Source organism: Ascaphus truei, chromosome 7 (assembly GCF_040206685.1).
Source record: "Ascaphus truei isolate aAscTru1 chromosome 7, aAscTru1.hap1, whole genome shotgun sequence".
NCBI lineage: Eukaryota > Metazoa > Chordata > Amphibia > Anura > Ascaphidae > Ascaphus > Ascaphus truei.
In genome coordinates, this window is record NC_134489.1 from 37,523,896 (window position 1) to 37,549,866 (window position 25,971).

A 25,971-nucleotide genomic window follows, 5' to 3' on the forward strand; every position below is an offset into this window, starting at 1 on the left:
AGGCAGGGGGGGGAAATAGAAATTTGCTACACTCCCAATTCCCACACAATAAAAATAAATGAACCTACTGTACACTCCCCAAGCGCACCCACCAACGCTAATAATAAACCCAGCACACCACTTCCCATCTAGTTAGAACGCCGTACTCGATCCAAACTGCACCAATCATGATCATGTTTTTTTTAACCCAGCAATGCTAGCTTGCGCAGTGTCCCAACCAACTGAATGAAGAAACGAATATCTTACAATAAATAGGCGTGTGTGACAGTATTATCATTGAACACGGGTGCGCGCCCTGATTTTCTGGGGGAGGGGCGTGGCGCTTAGAGACCCCGCGCTCTTCCCCAAAGCATTTAAATTAATTGCCAGGGGGAGGGGGGCCGCGCAAGGCCCCTGTAAGTTCCCTTACCTTGTTCCAGGCGGCTTCTGGTGACGTGTCGCCATGTCAACGCGGTGTCAAATGACGCTGTGCGGTCACATGACGTTGCGTTGACATGGCAACTCTGGATCACATGACAATGTGACGTCAAAAACGCCGGAAGACAAGGGAGGGAGGGGCACGAGCAGGGAGGGAGAGCAGGCAGGGGGCGCAGAGGAAAATGTTTGCACACCGCTGCTGTAGCACATGCAGACACAACGTGGCTGCCTTTGCTGTGATTGGCACTATTACTATTTGCCAGAAGACACCTTAGGCTGCGGCCACGCTAGCGCTGAGCGTGCGGCGCTTGCAGAGTTTATTTTTGGCAATTCAAAGTGTCCCGTTCTCGGTCACGCGGTGTGCCTGTGTGCAGGCACGCGCGCTCACTCAAGCTCGGCGCTCAAAAAAAATCAACTTTCAAGCGCGCTCAACTTGTCCGCAACCCCCCACCACCCCCCTTCCCCCCCGCGCGTATGCGAAATAGGCAGGACACCCGGCGCTCATGCTTAGAGAATTGGTGATGTCACCACTCTCAAGCATAAGTGCGGTCAGCACCAGTGGGGCCGCAGCCTAATGGTCCATTCTGGCCTCATATATTGGGACAGAGATCCCCAACGGCACAGACAATATGAGGATGGCAAAGGAACATTATACCATTTCCACAAATTGTCTTTGGTACAAAAAAATGTCCCGTCTGCCACTCCCCACAGAGGATTGGCAAACAATGAACTGGAAAACACCGTCTGCCAGCTGTAATATAATAATAGGTACAAAAAACGTAACATATATGATAATATACCAGAAAATCTGGCATGTAATAGACATCTCAGTAAGGGGGATCTCCAGTGTACGTGTCTACTACTTTTTGTTGGACTGTCAGACAACTCTCATAACACATAGCAGTGTGGCTGCACTCTCATAACACATAGCAGTGTGGCTGCACTCTCATAACACATAGCAGTGTGGCTGCACTCTCATAACACATAGCAGTGTGGCTGCACTCTCATAACACAGAACAGTGTGGCTGCACTCTCATAACACAGAACAGTGTGGCTGCACTCTCATAACACATAGCAGTGTGGCTGCACTCTCATAACACAGAACAGTGTGGCTGCACTCTCATAACACAGAACAGTGTGGCTGCACTCTCATAACACAGGACAGTGTGGCTGCACTCTCATAACACAGCAGTGTGGCTGCACTCTCATAACACAGCAGTGTGGCTGCACTCTCATTACACATAGCAGTGTGGCTGCACTCTCATAACACATAGCAGTGTGGCTGCACTCTCATAATACAGAACAGTGTGGCTGCACTCTCATTACACATAGCAGTGTGGCTGCACTCTCATTACACATAGCATGGTGGCTGCACTCTCATTACACATAGCATGGTGGCTGCACTCTCATAACACAGTAGTGTGGCTGCACTCTCATTACACATAGCAGTGTGGCTGCACTCTCATTACACATAGCATGGTGGCTGCACTCTTATCTTTCACTATCTTTAGATAACAGAGACCTTACTTAAAGCAACAATCTCCTCTAGAAGCCGATGTGAGTGTAATTTATATAACGTTAGTATATTACCCCCTGAGCCTGTCCTGCTCCTAGGGGGGAAAAAGTTTTTTTTATAGAGTTAAAAAACCCCCCATTATTTTCTTAAATCTCTGAGGTTACCATGGTGACTGCACTGGGCTCTGAGGAGAGCTTCATTTTAACCTCCCGGACACTTAACATTTCAAACGCTTATATCTCCTGAACGGATCAACAGATTAAAAAAATAAAAACAGCGTTGGAAAGGGCAAAATAAGATTGTTTAAAGTAATAATATGCAAAAGAAAAATTCCAATCAGTGGGGAGTGCTTCTTTAAAGATATTAATTGCTACCAAAGATTATTCACACTTCCAAGCCCACTCTGCTCCGAGTCCACTCAAATCCATGTAGAGTCAACGATTGAGCTACCTGTACTGAAGCAGAGATGTCATTAAACCCTGACCTGTTGGTGGCCCTTGAGGATTGAGTTTGAGACCCCTGACACAGGAAAATCCACGGCCATGCATACAACTTGGTAGCATAATAAGTTCCCACACTATTGCCAGGTTTAGAAGACTTGTGCTTCACTGTTTATCTTACACCCTGAGGAAGTCACATCATTCTGTATAGAAGCCATTCAATATTGAGCTATATAAGAATCCAAATTTAAAATAAGACCATTGATTCCACAAAGTATGTATCAACAAAGCACCCTGGGGTATAACATACATACAGTTATCATTAATTATTGTGACCCTTCTTTAGTGAGTTCAGCCAGTCCTGTCATGCATTCCTTTAATAACTCCCCCTTTCACTTGGAGAATGCAGGAGACACTTACCCCAAAGTGTTATAAGGAGGATAAGTATTGAAGCCATTCCTTGCTGGTGAAGTCCACGTTGCAGAAGTCCACACTCTGGCAGACGCAGGCACTTTGTCAAAACTTTTTCTAGTTAATGGGCTTTATTAATAAAACGGAAATTTTCTGCATTTCCTAAATGGCATACAGCCATCTACAGCGCCAGCACGTCCCGGGACTGCCTCTCCGACAATGGTATCAAAACGTAATTGACTACAAAATGTTCCTTACTTTTAAGGCTCTAACCTCCTCTGTCCCTCCATATATCTCAACTCTGACTTCTCGTTACACCCCATACTCTATCTTTTGTGCCCGACCCAAAGGCTGTCTCGTCTTTGCACGTTTTACCTCCACAGCCCTCCCAGTCTCAAACCTTTCTCACTAATCTCTCGCTACCCATGGAACGCTCTTCCACTCAATATTGGTCAAGCACTGTCTCTATCCACTTGCAAAGCCCAGCTGAAAATCCAGCTCTTAAAAAAAACATCTCATTGAAGCTGCAGACAAAGCAGAATCCTACATGTGTTTTTTTTTTTAAATAAATCAATTCGGTGCTATGAGAAAATACTTGTAGCATTTTTTATTTTAAAAACAACTCTGAATGATATGTTTAATGTATTCTAATTCAAGTATTTTTTGTTTCTATAGCAACCATTTACAAAGTCACATCCCCTTCCTCTTCTGGAACAGGCTCTGGTACACCCTGGGGCACCTATAACCCCGGTGTCCACACAAGCAATCCCACCCAAGTGTGAGGTAGCGCTACCCCGTGATATGTAGGTGCACGTTGGTACCTTCCTGGTCACAGGCCAGACCAGGGAATAATGAGAGGAGGATGCTGGGTCAGGTCCCAAGCAGCGGGGCCTCCAACACAACTCCCCTCACACCTTATCCAGGGCGCGGTCCGCAGTGCAAAATTCCAGCCGGACTGTTCCACCTCTGCTGCCACGTGCAGCTCTGTCCAGGCCGCAGGTCACCACACGGACGTCTGTACGCCAGCGGAGTAGTGCAGGCTGCAGCTCTAATGGGGAGAGTCCCTATCTAGGGCATTCCCTACAATACTGCACTGTGGTAGGATCACGATCTATGGGGAAAGTACTGGTCTAGTCCAGGAGCGTACTTGCTCCCAAAATGGCCACTGGAAGCAACGGAGCACCAGTGGGCCGATGCAGGGCAGCTCCCCCTACTATGGGCAGGTAAGGGGGACCCCTATATATATATATATATCGGGGTATATATATATGATAAATTGTAGCACTAGTAAGAGTCTAATCACCTATATGTGTAAAAAAGAGCATATATGAAATTGGAATGATGTGTAACACAGTGATTATGATTCAAAATGTACTGATATAACCTTATAGACAAACTAAAAGAAAAACTGAGTGCAAGGCAGTGTCAAAAAAAACAACCGGATGAATAAAATGCAGAAACAATCCTGCAGTGATCCTGTGAGAAAGAGACCAAAGTCTCATATGATGAAGGTGAAGACTGGACTGTCTGAATTACTGTGGCAGTTCCGCCCAGGATGCACCTGTTAAGGGCTGTGGTTCTGGAATACATATCCCCAACATTATTGGGGGGTGATAGATTTAAGACTGTCGTTGTTTGCAAATGCACATAGATAAGAGCAAAGACCGGTCATAGATAATGAGTCATTTATTGTATTATACTGAATGATCATACAGCAGTGTCAACAATACACTCTGCAAGGGGAGGGTCCATACAGCCTTTTTATACATATTTGAGTTTCTTTGTTTAACATAAGTTGCTAGGTAGAATACAATATCTCCTCCCTATTCTAACCCAATCATTATAAAGGTCACTAAATAAGTAAAAACTGAGTTAAAACATCTTAATACAACGAACAAGAACTGTTAGGATACATTTGTATCGCTAAGTCTGTATAACTGCAGAATACGTGCTTCTCCCTCATTTCTGGGCATTGAGCCATAGGCCGCTTTGGCCTTGAGTCCTGTTAGCAAAACCGATACATACACATACTTTCTCACATGAAATGATTGCAGGAACACAGCATGAGGCACAAGACATTTACAATACAGACAAAATGGAGATGAAATGGATTCTGCACACCACCAACAACCTCATCTCTAGAGACCACCCCAGTTCATTTCATCAATATGTCATCCACTTCAACAGTATGTTAATTTCAACAATATTAGATCAACAAGACCTTGTGTCTGAAGAATCCTATTGGATTTATACTCTTGGCACACTTGCTACTGCTGGTTTCAAATGTTTGGGGTAAGTACACTAGTCTAATAGGTCTCTCCCGGTTGGTTAGATCTGTTCCTGCTCTGGTTTCCATTTCTTTAAAGTGGTCCCTAGAGATCCCCCTGTTTCTCTTTCCCTAGGTATGCTCTATTTCTTGTTACCCAATTGTTATTAAGTTGTCATCTCTTGTCTATAAATATATCCTTATCTCCCATATGGCACCACCTCTGGTCTCAGTTCTAAGTCCGCATTGACATCGGTCTCTGATGTAACTTCCTGATCTATACTTCTCTCTATTCTACATCTACTGTATTATATGTCAACATGCTTGCCAGTTTTTCATGTATTACGAATTTTGTTGCTATCATTAATGACAATTATTCTCTTTTGACATCAGTATGCAAACTGCATTTTTACTGACAACCTGGTTGCTATTATGGCACCCTATTTTGACATAATACTATTGTAAGTATTGTATGTCTTTATTTATATAGCGCCATTAATGTACATAGCACTTCACAGTAGTAATACACGTAACAATCATAAAAATAACAAATAATACAAATAACAGGTCATGGGAATAAGTATTTCAGACATAAAAGTAACATTTCGGAAGAGAAGTCCCTGCTCCCAAGAGCTTACAATCTAATGGATTGTTATCCTATTAGTGTACAACATGGTTTACAAAGTGTCTTTTTTATTTATTTAATTAAAATTATTAGTTTGGTAGCAGTGCCATTATTGTTTATTTTTTATCCTTGTCCACTTGACACTTTGTCCTCCATATTACACCTCATCTAGTGAAATTTAATTGTTGAAAACTGGCCTTGAACTTAACTGTTGTTGTTATTTTTTTTTATCTCCAATTTCAGTTTCCTTACCATAGCCAACACAAAAAAACAGGAAATAGTGCATAAGTAATATGTGTATATTAAGGGAGAAATGTACCTCTATCCCACACTATTGCATGAAATAACACCTCAGTGAATAAATAACATACAAAACCTCTAATATAGGTGAGAATGTTAGGAAGGCGTCTGCAGCTGTTGATATTGGAGTGGCTCTGCACCCCTAAACTACAAGAAAAAACAGCGCACAACGCACATGGTGAAGTATGTTCAAAAATAAAATATATTAGGTAAAGGTAATACATCTGCGTAAATCAAGTAGGATTATGCAAGCATTTCATATACTGTGACATGAGTTACCAGACACCATGAAGCAACAGGAACAGTCTTTACTCTGCACCCTCTGATGATCTCAGATCAGTAGCTTCTGGGACGCATGGTTATCCTCACAGGTAGGTGGCTACTACCAGAGTGGCACTATGAGTCCTCCTTAGTGTGACCTTCTCGTCTGGTATCTTGCTTCATTGGTTATGAACTCAGATGGCAAAAGAGTTATAGTCCAAAGTCTCGCTCGCTGTCAGCTGCTGGTGTAATCGCCGACAAGCCGCCAGACAGTGGCAGACAGAAACGGAATCAATTCCACCCGTACTAGAAAGCAAGCGTTGCTAAAGCCTGAGGGGTTACTCAGTGCACTCAAAGAAGACCACGCCTTGTCACGAATCAGCAATAATTAGTTATCTTACGAGTTTCATAGCGCAATGCTACTTCTTCAGAGAATAGTTAATGCTAAAATAAACTGAAGTTTATATGATCACATTTGATTGGTTGCCTGAGAATTCACGCACAGCCAATCGCAGCCTTAGACGGCACAATGGTGCACCTGAATGCATACTTAGACTTGAGTGGTCAATCCTTTGATGGGGGACATGACTGTTCCTTAAGGCCTCGTTCAGGGTGCAGGCTTCGGAGGGAGGGCGTGCTGACGTGCGAGCTGCCGTGGGACACAAAGTATTCAAATTGAATACTGGTTGTCAGGGTAGCAGCTGCCCTGTCTCCGAAGCCCGGAGTTGACGCTGGCTACAGTTTCAATAAACGAAAAAATCGTTTTTTGAAGCTGCAGCTGCGTCCCTGGGACCTCGGCAGCCAATGAAATCATTCTTGAGAATGATTTCATGACTGCAACTTGGATCCCTAACCTGCCGCCTGTAGCCCCGCCCCCTCCCCGCCTCCTGAAACAGTCTGAACACACATCGCCCAGCAAACTGCCGCCCTCCCTCCCTCCCTACAACTCCTGTCTCTGGCACCCTGAACGAGGCCTAAGGCTGCTGGTTGAAAAGAGGAAGAGGATATGACCTGACATGCAGGAAAAGGGGCAGGGAGGGACCAGCAGCCAGGGGTCCTGGATCATACCACTCAGCCGGTGGAAAGGTTGTTAGGCAACAGGCTGAGCAGCCAACAAAAAAGTTACAATGTTGCAACATTACACTGAGGAGTGATGGCTGCCTCAGAATAGGGGAAAACACAGGTTACAGGACATATTCAGCATAAGAACTATGCACATGCGTTGTGGTTATTTTACTAATGCACCTCTCTGTTCTGAACATCATGGAGAATGTGCAATGGGAGAGCTTAATCATTCTTACTGCCACGGGAGCCAGCAACTGGTTGCAAAGCTGGACCTTACACTTCAATAAAAAGAACTAAAAAAAAAAACTTTTTTAAAATGTACTTTTTCAATTTCGCCAAACTTTACAATTCTAGCGAACACTGTCGATATTTTTTTGGGAGTCAGAGCGAAAACGTAGGAGAAGAAAATGTGGGCAAGTTCACACTTCACCTGTCCCCAGAGCTGACCAAGCGCAGGGTATTATATTTATATTCGGAGATTCTGTTAAATTAATGACATTTTAAAAAATCGGCGCATTCACTCGTGTTTTAGAATTTTTTTTATGCAAAACAATCACTTCGCAAAAAGTTCCTTATTACAGTATGTAACGATGCCTAAAACGCCCACATTATAGATAACCGTTAACAGGAAATGAGCGATGCACCTGTCCTCAGCTCAGACACCACTGATCTTATTACACATCCTGCAGGGTTTTTTTTAACAAACATCTTCAACATCTTTAAATTATGTTCCCATGGTATTGGTGTCTCCTGCCCCTCATCTGTTTAAACTGTGCTGGTAGGTGCTATTTTCATTGTATGTATGTGTGTGTGTATGAATGTGTGTATGTATGTATCTATGTGTGTATGTATCTATCTATGTGTGTATGTATCTATGTATGTGTATGTATCTATGTGTGTATGTATGTACAGTATGTATGTATCTGTATGTGTGTATGTATGTAACACATGTGATATAATAATGCAACACTGTGGGAATAAGTGCTTGAGACATAAAAGTAACATTTAGGAAAGTGAGTCCTTGTCCCGAAGAGCTTACAATCTAAGTGGTAACGTGACTGGTATAGTACCCTACTTGACTGAGCTAGTAATATTATTGATGACGGTCACATTGTGTTACACCGTCTTACTTACTGTATAGTGTCTCACAGCTGGACATCTCGAATCCTGCCTAACAGGGAGCTTATCAGTCAGTATTTGAGAACTCAGGGAGATCTCAGTCCTTTTTTTTTTTTTTTAACAAGCTGCATGTATATTTCCTTGTTCATCTTAGTCTTGTACTTGACTGAACATCTTCTAGCAGTTTTCTATTTCAGCGAAATCTGCAATATCTTCACCATTGTAAAAGTTTCTAAATAATTCCTTTTCTGAATCACTGCAGTAAGAATACCCCACATGGATGGGATTTCTCAACTGATATATAACTCTAATATGCATTCTATATTCCACCGAATTTCCCATGGGGCTTTTAGACCCTAAAATATGCACTTCTATTAACTATATGATAATAGTGCAATTTCACATATATATATATATATATATATATATATATATATATATATATATATATATATATATATATATAAATTAAATAGTTTGATAAAGTAGAACACTCAGAGTCTCATTTTCTTTATCTAAAATAGTGACCTGTGATAGAGTACCATCTGTTGGCAACAAAAATATGTCCTGTCTGAGCCACGCAAGGCTGCAGTCCCAGTCAGCACTGGAGCACGCGCGCCCAGCAGGGGGAGGGATGGGGGGGGGCTGCGTGCACAGCGCTGCACCGCGATCTGCGGCCCTGGGAGAGAGGGAGCGTTTGCGATGGGAGGGTGGTGGGGAGTTTGCAGGGGTGTGGCCATGATCTCACGCGGCTTGTTCGCCCTCATTGGCTGAACCGCCGGCGGGGGCGTGGCCACGCCTCTGTCGCAAACTCTGAGCTCAAATTCCCCTGTCTCAGTGAAAACCTGCCGCGCACCGCTGGGGAAATGTGCACGACAGGGTAGTAACTGGGACCGGCCTGACGGGGGGGCGGAGCTTCAGCGCACAGAATGTACCGGGGCCGTGGCCTTACCAACAAGGGAGCTAGAATGGGCATAAAAACAGCAGTAATTAAGTGACCGTGACTATTTTCTGTGAAAGAATCAGCCATTTTCTTTACAATAGAACACTTCCGAGTATAGAAGGCATCGTACGAGCTCAAATGATCAAACTATTTTAGAAAAAAAAAACTACAACATAAACCCTACCAAACATGTAGGTTACAAATATGTTTGTGTTTTGGTATAATTGGAAATCCAATATACCATTGTTACTTTGGCTCTAGCTTTTCTGTCACCTACACTTGTACTTTTAGATTGTAAGGATCTTTTTTTTAATCAAAACATGTAATTTTTTGTTGTTGCTGTCATTTTACGTTATCTGGTCTTAAAACCATTTTATTGAGCTATGGAATACGCTGGTAACAAAAATTCAAAGTAGAATATAATACCTGGTATTACGTGTATAAGAAAAGGACACCATTGCTTTTTTCCTTGAAGGTAGCTCCTCTGGGTCCAATAAGGACATTTCTTGGATAAATGGGACCATCGGGCACCCTCTACTGCTACAACCAAGTCAAGGATTCCCCAAAGATTACAGTATTGTGACCCTAAAAAAAACCGGGGAAGCCAACAAAAAAAAGAAACTGTTGTCCTACAATGTTATAGCCAAGAAAGAGATATTTAACAGCATGGAAGCTCGAATCCGTTTCAATGAAAACAGCAGCTCAGTAGAGATTCTGAAGATCGAGAAGGAGGATGCGGGAATGTATGAGATATCGATAGAGGAAGAAGTGACTGAACATGTTTTCGAGCTACACCTCAACGTCTACGGTAAGTTGTGCAAGCGCAGCCTGATGTAGGGCCTACTTGAGGTGCAAGTGGTATGTTTAAGAGGCTAGAACTAGGCCGTTGATGTTGAATACGCTAAATTGGGTGGTTATTTTTAATAATGTTTGCTCCGCCACTGTGATCAGATCTCTCTGACATTTACTCGCCCCGTGCAAATAGCCACATAGGAAGGTGGAGGGCAGGATAGTGGAGAGGTAAGAGAGATGAGGACAATGGACCTCACCATAAAACGATCTCGATGCATAGCAACATTGCCAGGAAAACCTTCAAACACGAAGTTTTAATCCATTAAACATGTCACTATCATTAGTTCAATGTTCTCACCCCATAGGGTCCTACTGTTTATCCTTCGAAAGTGGCTGATTGGGACATTTTCGGATGAAATCGTCATAAACTTCGACAGGGGAATTTAATCCCAAAACGGCTTGATCGGCTGCTTTGGGGGATATAAAAAAAGTCCCGTAAGGAGGTGTGATGTGTATGCTGGAGTGAAGACGCAATGCATAGCTGAATAGATTAACCCCCATCACTGCCAAAGAGGTACTGCTCTACATACTGACCCTTATAGCAGTGAATGGGTTAAAGGAGTAGTTCCTCCTACTCATGGGAAATCCATAGCCAAACACCAGGGACCCCCTTCCCAAAATAAATTACCAGGTTTAGATCTCAAGAGAAACAAAATGGCTGCCAAATCTCAGGACAATAGAAAGCTGCAACATCATCACGTTTGGCTTCCTATTGGATAGCCATTTAAATCCCCATTAAAAACCAGGAAGTAATACCGATGACTTCCCCAGTAAGTATCTTGGGAACTGAAGGTCCCTGAAGCAGAAAATAGGGCAGAGGAGCCCCCGGTTTCAAACCTGTTAATAAAAAAAATGGAGGTTAGTTTGGGTGGATTTCTTCTTTATGAAGTGGATAAGGGTTGCTTTGCGGAGAGTTTGCTAGGTCCTAACCGAATCTAAATGCTTAACTTGAAGAGGGTTTAATTATTTGGTAATGTGAGAACCTGTTTATCTCAACACAACAAAAAGCATGGCGCATTGTATAATCGTTACACAACAAAACAGATCTCTGGCGCAAGAATATGCACATTTATTGCAATTTATTAGTGCAATAGGCACTCTGTTTTTTAGGTTTAAGCGCTTTTTCGTATGTAATGTAGGTATTAGTGTTGCATTGTATAACTGTACTGAAGATCTCTGTATACTTGGAGACTTCCATACCTCTTGAATCTTAGAGACAATACAACGTAAGATTAAGGCTGGGCACTTTCACTCGTGTTTTGATTGTAAAAAATAATTGTGTCTGTGTTTTTCTTACATAGGATTGAAGCAGGGGGTCCCTGGAGCTGAACCCCATAATTTCAGCTATGGGGACCCCCCGCTTCCCGAGATACTTACCTCCAAAGGGGTGCCGGTATCTCCTACAAGTTTAAAGCTTGCGCATAACGGCTTCCTATTGGCCCGCAGGAGCTTTGCAAAGCGGCCATTACTTGAACCCCAGCAAGCGAGTCGGAGCGGCTACCGGTACCCCCTATGGAGGTAAGTTTCTCTGGAAGCAGGGGGTCCCAGGAGCTGAAATTAATGGGGTTCCGCTCCGGAGACCCCCTGCTTCAATCTACTGTATGTAAAAATAAAATGGGAGGGAATGGCCTGCTTGGATTTCCTGCTTTAAGCATGTTAGTTTTTAGGCATCTTTCCTATTAAATTTGTTATGTAACAAAATTATATTACTTGGAACAGAAAAGATCTCCAATTCCTCTGTTGAGCTGATCCATAGTCCTCAGAATGACAGCTGTTTGATCACCCTCAACTGCAAAGTGCAGAAGGGAGATGGAGTGACGTATAGCTGGAGGCAAGACCACCGGAATCTCAATCACAAAAGCAGCATGTTAGACATCACTCTAAATCGGGAGAATGCCACCAACTCGTACACCTGCAGAGCCACAAATCCCGTCAGTGAGGACTATATTACTGTCACACCATGGCTGGGATGCAACATTACAGCAGGTAATGAATACCAATGCAAGACGTTGTGGGTTTATAAAGTACCATATTTGTCTGATTATAGGGCGACTGTAAGAGGACATGTGCAGAGGTATGCAATGGAGACTGTTTTAAGGTGAAATTAAAATAAGGCTTTATTGCGCCTGTCGCTTTAAACACAGCAAACGTGAAAACCAGCAAACCAAATCTGCTCCACTTTGGAGTATATATACTTGTAGTCCAGCCCTCATTAATTGTGGGGTTAGCCCAGCGATTCACCGGCCCTTCATAGAGACATATATACTGTATATATATATATAGATATAGATAACAGTCTTATAAAAAAAGTCTTATCTGTCTCTTGTAGTTGTAGGGGAAGGCTTCTCTGTGCTCCTGGTTGTCCGCACCCTTGTGCGCAAAGGCAATGTCAGGATCCAGGTTTAGAATCTTGTCCCCTTTGTCTTTTTATCAGCTTGCAGCTCAAGACCTGAGTTCGTGTGCAGTCTTTCCTTTGTTCAGCCCCACGTCACGTGTCAGACTAAGGAATTCCCTGCTCTTTCTGCTTCCTGGGTCAGCCCAACTCAGTGTGAGCTCAGGAAGAATCTCACTTCCTGTCTATAAGGCAGGCTTTTCTAACAAACCTCTAAATCAGCCAGGTGGTGTTGGTTAATTGACTACCAGCAGTTAACCACCACACTGCTGGATTAGAGGCACATTTTTGAACAGGGATAAGTCCCCTGTTACAGCGACCCTGAATATAAGGTGACCCCCTAATTTCAGTAGTAGCTGGAACAAAAAATGTTTACACATACATATACACACACACACACACACTTTGTGTCTCTTTCTGCCTCCGTGTCTCTCTCTGGTCTCTCTCTCTGTCACTGTCTCTCTGGGTTTGAACTTCCTGCCACAATCAATTTGGCTGCTTCAGGCCCCCAAGGCAGAGCTTTCTCCATTTTACCCTCCTACCTCATACGTCCAACTGCTGATTGGCTCGCAAAGTGAGGGAGGGGGGGCCCGATTATAAGGCGAGTATGTACATTTCAACTTAACTTTATTGAAAAAAAAACCTTATAGTTGGCCAAAACCCGTATTTTGAAAGACAAGCTTTTTAATACCAAGCAGCAGCCATATTGTGGAGTACAGCTTCACCCTGTTGCATCACATAACTCCCCCTACCTCACTGCTAGCTATCCTCTCTACGCTCCCTTATTAATTACACTTTAATACAAGTATAACGGGTATTCCCTCACCCAATAGCATATAGTATGTGTGTGCGGGGAACTTAATGTTACCAGGTGTGGTGCTTTACCTGTTAGGCTCACAGGAGGCCTAAACCTCCGCCTCGGGGAGCCTGGGGCACGTACAAATAATAGGAGTAACCTCGTACTCGGTGCAGCGCCTCCACCTGCGATGGCTCCCACCGGAGGGGGGAGTGGTTCGTCGCAGGACAATATATATATATCACACACACAGCATGTAAAACAACCAATAACGTTACTGTAGCAACCGTACTTATGCATATATATCAACAGGTGTCCCTCTCTAGAGGAGACACTAACTACTGCGTCTCGCAGGACGCTACCCCCTTTCACCGGGAGATCCCACCCCGTGTCCAGTAACCCCACACAATATGTCCCTTCACGTGAGATTGATATGTGTGACTGCGCAGCCACTATGTCTTATATGAATAGATGGTATAGTTGGTGCACTTGTAGATTACCTGCCGAGCACTCCAGTGCCCGGGCCTGCCAAGGAGCTTCACAAAGGATCCTGATGACGAGGGAATACAGGAACTACCGTCCGGGGTGATCCCACCCGGATGGCTGCTGCAGCCGCAGCGGAGGTCTGATCCAAACCTCTGGATGGACGCGCAGCGTACGCTGTGTCCCTAACTGACTCTAGATAATAAGGGGCAGGGTCCCAAACCTGGGGCCTGTCCCTGAACAACACAACACTACTGGTGGCTCAGGGCTATCTGGGGCCTAGGGGGCTGCTGGCCTAGTGCAGGGAGTCACTGACTCCTGCACCCTCACCTCCTTCCCCTAGCTGCTCCGGTCACCAACTGCCAAACGTGCTTCAAGCCCGTGAAATGTATCCAATCTCCCCTGCAGGGAGATGCTGTAGCCCTATTGGCTCCCTGGGGTCACGTGGGGCGCTCCTAGGCTCATGGGAGATGTAGTCCCTGCTGTGAGCCCTCTGCTTATTGGCCGTGCCGTTCGCGAGATCAGTGCGCATGCGCGAGCACTCTAGGGGCCGCCGCCGCTATCTGCCGCACTGCGCATGCGCGAGGATCGCTATGGCGGTGCCCTACACCGCGAGCCGCCGGGACCTTTGCAACGCGATGCGGCCCTAGCAACGGGCCGCGCGCGTCCCCGGCAACCGGCTGCATCCCTAGGAGAGGCGCGCTATGCTCGCGCATGCCCCCGCACCTCCCAAAGAGCGGCTGCTGTGAGTACCCAGAGGGGGGGCGCACTGAAAGGGGGACCTGGCTACACAAGGGACCATCTATAAATGATATTTATACTATGTACATATCCCCACATGTACTATCACAATGGTTCACAACTCCAGTCGTCGAGATCCCACAACAGGTCAGGTTTTAAGGATATCCCTGCTACAGCATAGGTGGCGCAATCAGTGGCTCAGTCATTTTGACTGAACCACCTGTGTTGAAGCAGGGGTTTCCTTAAAACCGGGCCTATTAGGGGTTCTTGAGGACTGGATTTGGGAACCATTATGCTATCGCAACTTGAATGTTTTGGAAGCTACTTCCTGAAAAGGGCGGGGATTACGATGAGGGCCCATTCTAGGGACAGGTTCCGGAGAACAAGGAGGCGAGAGAGGTGGTAGAGTCTGTCCTGGATAGATGTATTGCAGTCCCTGTATGGCAGGAAAGGGGTTAAACAATATCGTTTTATAATTAACTAAACACACTTCTTAGAACCTATGCCCCCCTTGGTCTACCTGTGGCCCTAAGCAATACAAAAAAACCATAGTATATTTATAACTATCAACATCCCTGAAGTTATTGAGCTCATATTTACAGCTGGTAAACAGAAAAACGAGTGATCCAGAGTGCAGGTGCCAGTCTCCTACACATGTTCCACTTTATCCGCTCTAAGGCTGCGCTTATAGTCCCTGCGACTGCGCGTCAAAACAAATTGATTGAATCCGTCGCGTGCGCTTATAGTAGGAGCGGCGTGACGGATTGGGCATGATCGTTGGAAGTCAATGAAAATTGATTTTTTAGCGATCGCAGCGTGATGTTAGCGGCCACATGAGGGGTTCAGCCAATCTGGGCGAACCGCTCACGGTCACGCCCCCACCATGTCCCCCGGTCGCCGTCTCTTGTCTCTAACACTATAAACAAAAATCACTGCTACAACGGTGACGGATGACGTCACGCCGTCACAGTAAGGACAATAAGCGTGGCCTAATAGTTTGCTGAGTGCTTCCCCACCGCCTTTTTGCCATACACGAGGTGTAAGTTTGTAGCGGTGTGGTATAGTTCTGTCAGGATGTGTTGCTAGGCTCTGCCAGGCACGAGGTGTAAGTTTGTAGCGGTGTGGTATAGTTCTGTCAGGATGTGTTGCTAGGCTCTGCCAGGCACGAGGTGTAAGTTTGTAGCGGTGTGGTATAGTTCTGTCAGGATGTGTTGCTAGGTCTGCCAGGCACGAGGTGTAAGTTTGTAGCGGTGTGGTATAGTTCTGTCAGGATGTGTTGCTAGGCTCTGCCAGGCAGCAGCCATTGCTTCTCTTTGATGTGAGAGCTTTGAAGATAAATATCTAAAACCTCATGATGACTTCCTGCCTTCCACTTGCACACACACAGAGGAAACATACACACACGCTATATTTACAGCGAGACTTCCCCTACTATAACCCGGTAATCAGAAAGGCGCAAAGGGAAATTACACTGCTGGGGAGAGGGAGGGAAGGAGGGGGGGGGGGGGCGCGAGTTGTCTTTTACAACACACCTCTGGTTCTAGAACGCCTTGCAACAGGTGAGAGAGCAATACGTTGCAAGGCCACCTAACAATTAAGTATTTAACAGGTACAGTACAGAGCCACCTGGGCTGAAGCAGGGATATCCTTAAAACCTGACCTGTTGGTGACCATTTGAGGCCTGGAGTTGCCCACTCCTGACGTAGAGGGAAAAGTAGATACAAGTATGACATAAGTAAGGGTGGAAATACTCTGATACGCCTGTAGATAGTTTGCAGTACTGGAACTTCTGATACTTGGTTATGGGTGGAACAGAATAAAATAGAACTGGTAATCTCCTCATCTCTATTGTGACACTGCGAGAACTGATGACATTGTGATTGACAATGAAACATTCCTGATTAGTATGGACGTTGACGCTCTGTACACAAGCATCATACATGAGCATGGTATAAACGCAACTCTGTACTTTTTGAAAACCAGGGGCTTACTATATGCCAATCACAACAAATTCATAGAACAACTTCTCCGGTTTGTTTTGACAAAAAACTACTTTCTATTTAATAATAAACCCTACCACCAGGTGCAGGGGACAGCAATGGGGACAACTTGTGCCCCATCGTATGCGAACCTGTACCTGGGTTGGTGGGAAGCGGAAATAGTGTTCACAGAGGACAATGATATCTACACAACACATATCATTCTTTGGGCAAGATATATTGATGATATCATTGTCCTCTGGAGAGGGCCACGTACACTCTTTGTTGAATTTGTCAAAAAATTGAATCAGAATGCACTTAACCTCAGACTGACATATGAAATCGGGATAGACAGTATAGTCTTTTTTGACCTCAAGATTACACGAGGAATGAATGGGCGAATTGAGACCACAGTTCACCGCAAGACTACAGCCACTAATAGTCTACTTCATGCCAACAGCCATCACCCCAGAAACCTCATACATGGCATTCCAACTGGCCAATTCCTTAGAGTTAAAAGAAATTGCTCTAATGATGAGGAATTTGAACTACAAGCCAAATCTATGCGCCAATGTTTCCTTGCAAGAGGGTACAGCAACAATAGCGTGAAAAAAGCGTACAAACGAGCCAAAAGCACACATCGCGCAATGTTGCTACATCCGCACCCCAAACCAAGGGAACGGAAAATCATCCGTCTTATCAGAACATACAATAGGCGATGGCAGAATATTTTTGACATTGTCAACAAACACTGGCATGTCCTTTTACAAGACAATGATCTTCAGGAAGTTCTCCAGCCCAGACCCACAATGGTTAGCAGAAGGTCCACTAACATCAGAGACCTTCTAGTTCGTAGCCATCTGGAACCTATTACTACAGGGACTTGGCTGGACAAAAGATCTCCAGGGAACTACAAATGCCAGGGCTGCCGTGCTTGCCATGCTCAAGTTTCCAAAACGTTCGGTAATTGGGATGACACTAAAACTTTCAAGATGCGCAGCTTTGTTAACTGTAGAACCACTGGGGTGATATACCAAGCGGTATGTAGCTGCGGCAAAAAATATGTGGGAAAAACTAGCCGCCAGCTTAGATGCAGGGTCCTTGAGCATACAGTAAGGTGACTTGTCTAAATTACGGTTTAAGGGTATTGATCAACTACCCATGAATATCCGCAGAGGGGACTGGGATAGAGAGCTCCTCAAAAAGGAGGCCAAATGGATCTATACTTTGGGCACTCTCTATCCCCAAGGTCTCAATGAGGGCTTTATGTTCGCCCCGTTCATTGGCTGAACCATTGATGATATGCACAACATATATATTTCTTGGCACTTTCAATCTAGGTATGAGACACTATTACCGATAGCTAGAAATATATATGTTAATGTTGCCATCTAACACCTCTGTTTCTTTCCCTTCCTCTCTGTTATCACATACTTGCCATGGTCACATACATGACACCGTTTACCATCCTGGGCAGCTAGCTGGGTTAGACCTACCATCTGTATTACACTCATTTTTAATTAGGTATACAGACTAACATGCAGCCAGCCTACCCTTCCTGTTTGTGCATTCATGCTACTTAGAGGCATAGGGCACTATTACCCGTAACAGATATACCTGTCAGTTCTTTTCCCATTCCCTATTATCACACACTTGCTGTGGGCATATTCACAGCACTGCTTACTCCATTGGGCAGCAAATTGTATTTCATGTACTTTACTTACCTTTTTTTGATATGCAGATCAATATATTGCCGGGTTATTTTAAAACCCCTGTGGGTACCTATGTTATACATATACACCAGTTATATGGCTCTCTCAATATGGTTTATTACAGGATTGCCAGCCACATTATAATAATTAATTAATACACAAACACTTAGGGGCCTATGCAGAGAGCAGAGCTATTTCGAAATTCGCCATTTTTTGGAGAAAATCGCGCAGAAAGCAGCAGAAAATGGCGAGTTCCGAAAAACGCGCCAATTTTTCTTTTCTATTTGTAAAACTCGCCTCGCGGCTGGCGAGAACCTCAATCTCGCCAGTTTTAAAAATATCCGTATGCAGAGAGGCGCGAACGGCATCTAGCGGCTGTTCGCGCCAATAAAATGGCGCGATTGTCTCCGTTTTGACTCGCCAGAAAAAACTGCCGCTCGCGGCCATTGCAAAGGGAAAAAAAAAGGCGCGAATTTGTTTTAACACATTTCTGAAGCGCGCATCTCGCCAATTTAAACTCGCCACACGCATCCATGTTAAACATAGCAGAATTCGCACTTTTCTGCATATGGAGATTAAAACTCTCCAAAAAAGCTACTTTTTAATAAATTCGCCAATTTTAAAATTCGCAGCTCTCTGCATAGGTCCCTTAATGTCTTAAATCCTCTTTATTGTATACACCCATTCATACTTACCACAGCGCTTCAGTTACTATAGCAACGCAAGGCTATTTAAACCTTCGGCTGCTACAGAGGCGGGGCCACCTTGAGAAAGCGTCAGAGTGACGCGAAACGATCGTCGGTGGTGGGCGTTTCTCTGTGACGTCACTGGTCAGCGTGCAGGCACGATCATGGCGGTTTCCCTCGGTTCTTTCAAACGGGGAATCGCTGCCCTCACACAATAGGTATCTGGCTAGTTTCCCATCCGGCAGTTTAACGTTCTGTGGTGTTCATGAGTACACCACGCCGGATGGATACTTGCAGTGTAGTATCCGTTGCAGCTATTATGTGCTTTGAACTTGGCAGCAATTATTTATGCTAGCTGTGTGATCGACTACTACCATTGGATACTCCCTTTACAAACCAGTTACCTACTATACTATGTTAATCTCATTTTATTTGTATGTATAGCTATCTCTCTGCACTATACTCTGTATACACTAATACAGCATAACAGCTACAAAGACCATTGCCTTCACTGAGTACCTGAGCAGCAGTGCCTTGCATTACACACTGCGCTCATCTGACTCTGGTATTAAGATACATAGCAATACCACTGTCATTCTGTTAGAATGGATTCCCTGTCCCTGTGAACTACGCATACAATGTATTCAGGGTCTCCATTCTACAGTATTTTATCCTAGCTACATAGTAGTCTAGTTTATGTAAATTACTTATATTTTATTTGCGTTGCGTATTAGGACTTTTTGGCATCAGTCACTACATTTAGTGGAACTACTGTGCGCATGGCTGTTATCAGCCAATAGCATCCACTCTATCAGGCTATAATCAGCTTATTTATACCATCTAGGGTGTCTATCATCTGGCCCTATTAGCCAGAGGTAGCTATTACAATATCCTCTTGCCGTTACTGTTTATAGCCTGTGTGGTATATCGCAGAGTGACCATTTTCTTCAGGGTAGACTGGGATGTGTGAGGACTATATAATATATATTCACTACACTTCATCCTCACACACTACACCTTCTGTGGATACATTCATTTTTATACCACCCCCTCCCTCTCCCCCTGAGGCACCATTTGTAATACCATCATTCATTACATGGTGCCAGAGCCTCATAGTTCCTTTCTTCCACCCCCAAGATTTTGGAGGTGGTTTATATTAATTTATTATTCGATTTAATACTATTTTAATCATTAAACTTTAGCGTTGTGTGTTTATTTCAGAGTATTCTTCACTCTTTCCTGTATACACTAATTAAAGTTATTATTTATTTTACTTTATTGTTCTGTCCTTGAGTGCTAGTTGTATAGGGGTCTTTTTCGCCTGCTAAGGCAGGCGGCACCTCACTGCAAGAACCACAACCTTCTTTCCATGCCACTGAGACACACTCACTTCAACACTACAAATATACTCAAATCTATATTAATTAATCTTCTATTTTATTGTTATTTTTTTTATATTGCAGTTGTAATACCGAGACATTGGATTTCAGTGCTTTTTACTGCACTGATTAGTGTGGCTGCAGTTCTGCTATGTCTAGTGCTTATAATATGGAAATGTCATGTGCGAAGGAAAGGTAGGTATCCAGATTCATTTTTCTCTGTGCGTACATATATTTGGACGGCTGAATGTCTGTACTTGTCGGGTAGCAGTTCCACGCCAGCAGCTGCTTAATTATCAGCTAAATAAATGGAAGGATCCAGCGCTCCACGGATTTAAAAAGTTCAATTTTATTGCGCCATACACAACGACCGTTTCGACCCTAGTAGGTCTTTTTCAAGTGAAAAGCCATGCCTTTAATAAGGTCGAAACGGTCGTTGTGTATGGCGCAATAAAATTGAACTTTTTAAACCCGTGGAGCGCTGGATCCTACCAATTATTCAAGACTGGATGATTGTAACAGGTATCCCTTGAACCAGCAGCACCGGTAAAACTTTATGTATATGATTATGGTGTGCAGCATATAACTAATTTTGTTTTATAATTATCAGCTAAGCCAGGGGCGCTCAACTCCAGTCCTCAAGCCCCAACAACAGGTCAGGTTTTCAGGATATCCGAGCTTCAGCACAGGTGGCTTAATCAGTCCCTGCTTTAGCACAGGTGGCTCATCAGTCCCTGCTTCAGCACAGGTCAAAGTCAAAGACTGAGCCTGTGATTGAGCCACCTGTGCTGCAGCTGGGATATCCTGAAAACCTGACCTGTTAGGGGGGGGGGGGCTTCAGGACTGGAGTTGAGCACCCATGCCTTCTTCACTAGCTGTGAAATAAGAATCTCCAACCAACCCCATCTCCACTTTTTCATATAAGTATGGGGCCTACACGTTCTACGTTAGGCCGTGCTTATAGTCCTGGCTACATCGACGGCGTGACGTCATCCGTCGCCGTTGTAGCAGCGATTTTTGCTTATAGTGTTAGATACAAAAGACGTGGTGGGGCGTGGCCGTGAGCGTTTCACCCTCATTGGCTGAACCACTCACGTGGCTGCTGACGTCACGCTGCGGTCGCTGAAAAATCAATTTTCATTGACTTCCAGCGATCGCAACCATGCCGTCGCGCCGCTACTACTATAGGCGGACGGACGCATTCGATACATTTGTTTTGACGCGACGTCGCAATGCCATTGCCGGGGCTACAAGCGCGGCCTTACATGTTCTACGCTAAGTTCCGTACTCAGTAAACCCCTACCGATTCTGTTACATACATACGGATGCCACAATGTTATGTACACAGCGGCAGCCTTGTGTGGAAGGGAAACGATGTCTCGTTTCATTTCCTGAAAGTTCCAGCCCAACAGACACAGGCTGATAGCGTGTCATTTAATGCAGCCAAGTAACCATTTCTGTCCTGCATAGAAGGCAAACGATGCCAGCGGGTGCAACCAGAACCAGAACCAGAGCCAGTGCTCAATGCTGTCAACACAATCTATGGCGTCATTCAGAAAGCACAGGTAAGCTGCGTGGGAATGTGCGTCTGCACTCACAGGTGTCCTGACTGCCCATGTATGTAGTTATATCCTTATTTATATAGCAGCATCCAGGCATCACAGCAGTAATACACGTGACATAATAATATAAAACATTGTGGGAATAAGCGCTTCGGACATAAAAGTAACATTAGGAAAAGGAGTCCCTGCCCCGAAGAGCTTACAATCTAAGTGGTAAGTAGGGAGAACTTGCAGAGACAGTAGGGGGGTGTTACTGTAAGTGCGTCTGCAGGGGGGCCACGGTCAGTGTACATGAGATATACAGTATGTAAGTGTGTTTGGTCTCCCTTCCTACACACCTCATTCCCCCCTGTAATCTCAATGGGATGCCAAATCTTCAATAAAGGTTTGAGTGAACGAAATAGCGGGTCAAACAACATTAATGGTCAATGTGTGATGGTAAAGATAAGGATGATCTGTTTAAATATACTCTGCAAAATGCAACTACAATTATTTAAAAAAAATAGCTATGGTTTATTTAAAACCTGGAGTTTTAGTTTGGACATTGTATGATATTAATTCATTTAAGCCTGTCAATCTCATGGTATTTTCTCGCTGGATAAATAGATATTGCATCTACTTGAATAAAATAAACCAATTCAGTGGATCATTTTTTTTTTACAGCAGAATTCTCCAAAAAGCTTTTAAAACAGATTGCACAGAGATAATATATTTATTGGTAGCGCAAACAGTATCCATGCTAAAATAGATAAGAAGCGAAACGTGACACACTGTGCGGCCGGCTTGTTACCTGCCGCCGAGGAGGGGGGGCAGGTAAGGAGAAGGCCGCAACCGATATTGTCCATTAGGGAAATCCGCCACTGCACTCACTCACTTGCATGGCATTTCCCAGAATCCCCTGCTGCAGCGGAAGCACTGTATGCTAAGAGATAATGGGGAAATGCCGGGCTGCAGAGCTGCCTGAGACGTGTATCTGTGCTCACACGCAGGATTTTTATTTGCGGAGAACTTAAAAGAACAGCACGTTATTTGCAAATAGTGATCTCCGTGTTTTGTTTTCTTTCTTGTGTTAAGGATCTTGCACCTCCTTGTTCTGAAACAACGGATGAATCACATACTGTGTACGCACTCGCTGGTCAAATGGCCACAAATAGAAATACCGCCAGACACTAGTGGCAGCATCGGATGTAACCCACGGTAAGCAGCAGCTCTTTCCATCTCTGTGAAGTATAGCTCCTACTTAGAAGCGCTGATAATCTAAGGAAAAAGGGGCCCAAAAAAATATATACAGTAGTGTAGTAATTCTAGTGAATAAAGTGGAAAAACAATAACCCATATATTGCACACGCATGTCAATAAAACTTGAACTGCTTAAGATAAACCTTCAGTAGATATTGTGTGTCTCTTTGTCCAATCACCCAGTTGGTATCTCATAGGGGAGAGAGAGAAAAGAAAACCGAAGCCTGAGAATCATATTCCCAATCGTTTATATGAACGGTCGTGCACATTAATAAGTACAATAGCCGCTGAGCAGGACGTTACACATCTGCGCTCATTCAACCTTTCAAAAGATCTACAAAATATATTTTCGTGATCATGTATTCTAATAGTACGTAAACTGTTCGGTTTTCAATTTAACCCCTTTAGTAATAAGTTTAAAGTCTTTTTAATCTGAATAAACCTGTATGAATCACACTGATGTACAAAATATAGCAATATGTTTTTCATGTACTGTATGTAAACCATTTTAGCCATCCTTATACTGTAAATGCAATGCAGACTCTAAAAGGCAACGTTATGAAAAAAAAGATATATTTATACACATACACAATTAGTGGTGGTGTATTTACCTTATAGATCATTGTTGTAATTACTCAAATCATTATGAAGCCTTAACACAATAGTAAACCAGCAATTCTGCCCCAAATTGTTATTGTTTATTTTGATTTATGATCCTACTTGAATCGTGGATGCCTGATGATCAGGGCTTCCGAGTTGCCAAGATATTTGTAGGTTTTTTTTGTGCCTGTTTTGACACACAAAAACTACACATGTGCTGCTGGGTCAACAATAGAAGGCACTGGAAGCATTTCCTGTTGACGTTGGGTCTTATCTATTGGCCGCCGGACCGAGTCTAACACAGTAGATTTGCCTGATGGAAAGCCAGTTTATCGCTCAAGAATCAGGGGATCGCTGTACATCGGGGGTCCCTGGATCAGCTCTGAAGGACACCCTGGGTTAAAGAAGGTGGACCTGTTTCAGTAATCTGGAAGGCACATTATGTCCTATTCAAATGAATGGGCCATGAGATGCCTTGAGATTTAGCACTGCTTAGTAAATAAATATGGTAGTAATTGCCCTATGTTATTCCTTACAGAAATGGAAATACACGCAGGCGCACCCCACCCATCTAAGCCAAGGATGGAAGCACCCCAAATTTCCAACTCCAAGAAGGGATGGAGAATTAGGTGAAAATCCACCCTGCGCTGTACCAATGAGAGATGGCATGAAGCTCTTCAGTGCTGGAGGGAAAACAGCGTCGCTTCCAAAATTCACTTAAGAGGATGAGGAGGAGCCCGTCCTCTCCCCACTGTACAGGTGTTGCAGTTCTTGAAAACATCCCTAAGCAAAAGTACTCAGCAACCCATGTAGGTCCCATTTTCCAGCCAAGAAATGCTTAGCAATGGAAGAATTATTTTTTCAGCAGGTCTGAGAAGTTCAGGTTTTTGGATCTGAGTAGCATATTCTGTGTTTATTCAGGATTATCCAAGCTCTGTAAATATGCCATATTGTTGCACACAGTACATAGGGCTCAGCAGTACATGTGAATAGTATTCCCATAACTACATATCTTCCAGACAAGTGGCGTTGGAGTTGTAATACCTTATTTTTTTTTTAAATTCAGCACAAATGCAGAAATAAATTGCTACTAAATGAAATGCTGTTCAGTTTTTTCTCCTCACTCCAAATAGTTAATGTTTGGTGACCAAACCTCCAGTTTTAGAACTTGACACAGAAAACCCATGTAACTTTTAGGAACATTAACAGACAAAAAAAAAAGTATTAGATCACAGAAGCAAGGTGCATTCAAGGACAGTGTATACAGAAGGTAAGAGAAATTCAACATTCAATGACAGCTGTAAGAAAAACAACCAAATACAAAATAAATAAAATATTGTGACATTCGCTAGGAATTAAAATGTTAATAACAAAAACATGAGTGTGATTTATTATTGCTGATTGGTTGACCTTCCCACGATACAGATTCAATTTAAACACACGTCCATGTTTCTTCATTGTGGACTTACAATGTGCACCTTTTCACCATAGTCTCGTTTTTGTTGCCTCGAGACACCCAGTTTGTCTCTTGTATACATTTTCCAGACTGGTGGTACCTACCCAACATAATAGGGTCTCCCATGCACGGGATTCCTAGACGCTAAGACGTTGAGTTCCCAGGTTCTGTAATTGAGATATCCTATTATCACCGAGGAAGAAAGGTTTTACTCTCTCTCAACTTATTCTTGCCGATATATTAAAAGAACATGGGGAGAATGGAATGGTGGCATTACAGAGCCCCATGTTATCTCCAAACTGCACAATCAGCATCCAGAGCAGGGGCGCCAACGCCAGTACTCAAGGGCCACCAACAGGTCAGGTTTTAAGGATATCCCTGCTTCAGCACAGGTGGCCCAATCACTGGCTCCGTCTTTGACTGAGGCACTGATTGAGCCACCTGTGTAGAAGCAGGGACTGATTGAGCCACCTGTGTAGAAGCAGGGACTGATTGAGCCACCTGTGTAGAAGCAGGGACTGATTGAGCCACCTGTGCCGAAGCAGAGATATCCTGAATACCTGGTCTGTTGGTGGCCCTTGAGGACTGGAGTTGCCCAGCCCTGACCTAGAGCCTGACCCAACAAATAAAAATCCGGCAGTAAATAAATCCGAAGTATATTTTTAGAACCAATATTGTAGCCAAGAGACTTCCATGAATATTCACCCAGGTATTCTCCATGGTCAGTATGG

The 25,971-nt window shown here is 43.9% G+C and overlaps 2 protein-coding genes across 4 annotated transcripts in view; one reads left to right on the forward strand and one right to left on the reverse strand.

The window, feature by feature from the left end:
• Nucleotides 1-25,971, reverse strand: part of LOC142498998 (SLAM family member 9-like) — a 62,952-nt gene that overhangs the window by 15,817 nt on the left and 21,164 nt on the right. The window contains exon 1 of one of the 2 annotated variants that reach the window (XM_075607732.1): nucleotides 6,255-6,552. The exons of the other annotated variant lie outside the window; for it this stretch is intronic. Within the exon in view, the coding sequence (XP_075463847.1) occupies nucleotides 6,255-6,264 (10 nt within the window). The 5' untranslated portion in view covers nucleotides 6,265-6,552. Of the gene's footprint in view, nucleotides 1-6,254; nucleotides 6,553-25,971 lie in introns of those variants that run through there. 2 annotated transcript variants of the gene reach the window in all.
• Nucleotides 7,927-25,036, forward strand: LOC142498997 (CD48 antigen-like). 2 transcript variants are annotated; one of them, XM_075607729.1, is made up of 7 exons: nucleotides 7,927-8,079; nucleotides 9,839-10,171; nucleotides 11,935-12,201; nucleotides 20,468-20,578; nucleotides 21,854-21,948; nucleotides 23,020-23,142; nucleotides 24,323-25,036. In XM_075607729.1, exons 1-6 carry the CDS (start codon nucleotides 8,028-8,030, stop codon nucleotides 23,116-23,118), a joined length of 957 nt encoding a protein of 318 aa, XP_075463844.1. In that variant the 5' UTR covers nucleotides 7,927-8,027; the 3' UTR covers nucleotides 23,119-23,142; nucleotides 24,323-25,036. The 2 variants fall into 2 exon arrangements, with proteins under 2 accessions (XP_075463844.1, XP_075463845.1); XM_075607730.1 differs by having other exon boundaries at nucleotides 21,857-21,948.

Coding starts and splice junctions, on each gene's coding strand:
- LOC142498997 (XM_075607729.1), top strand. CDS start 8,028: ATGTTCCCATGGTATTGGTGTCTCCTGCCCCTCATCTGTTTAAACTGT. Junction 8,080..9,838: donor CATCTGTTTAAACTGTGCTG/GTAGGTGCTATT, acceptor TTTTCCTTGAAG/GTAGCTCCTCTGGGTCCAAT. Junction 20,579..21,853: donor ATGTCATGTGCGAAGGAAAG/GTAGGTATCCAG, acceptor TGTCCTGCATAG/AAGGCAAACGATGCCAGCGG.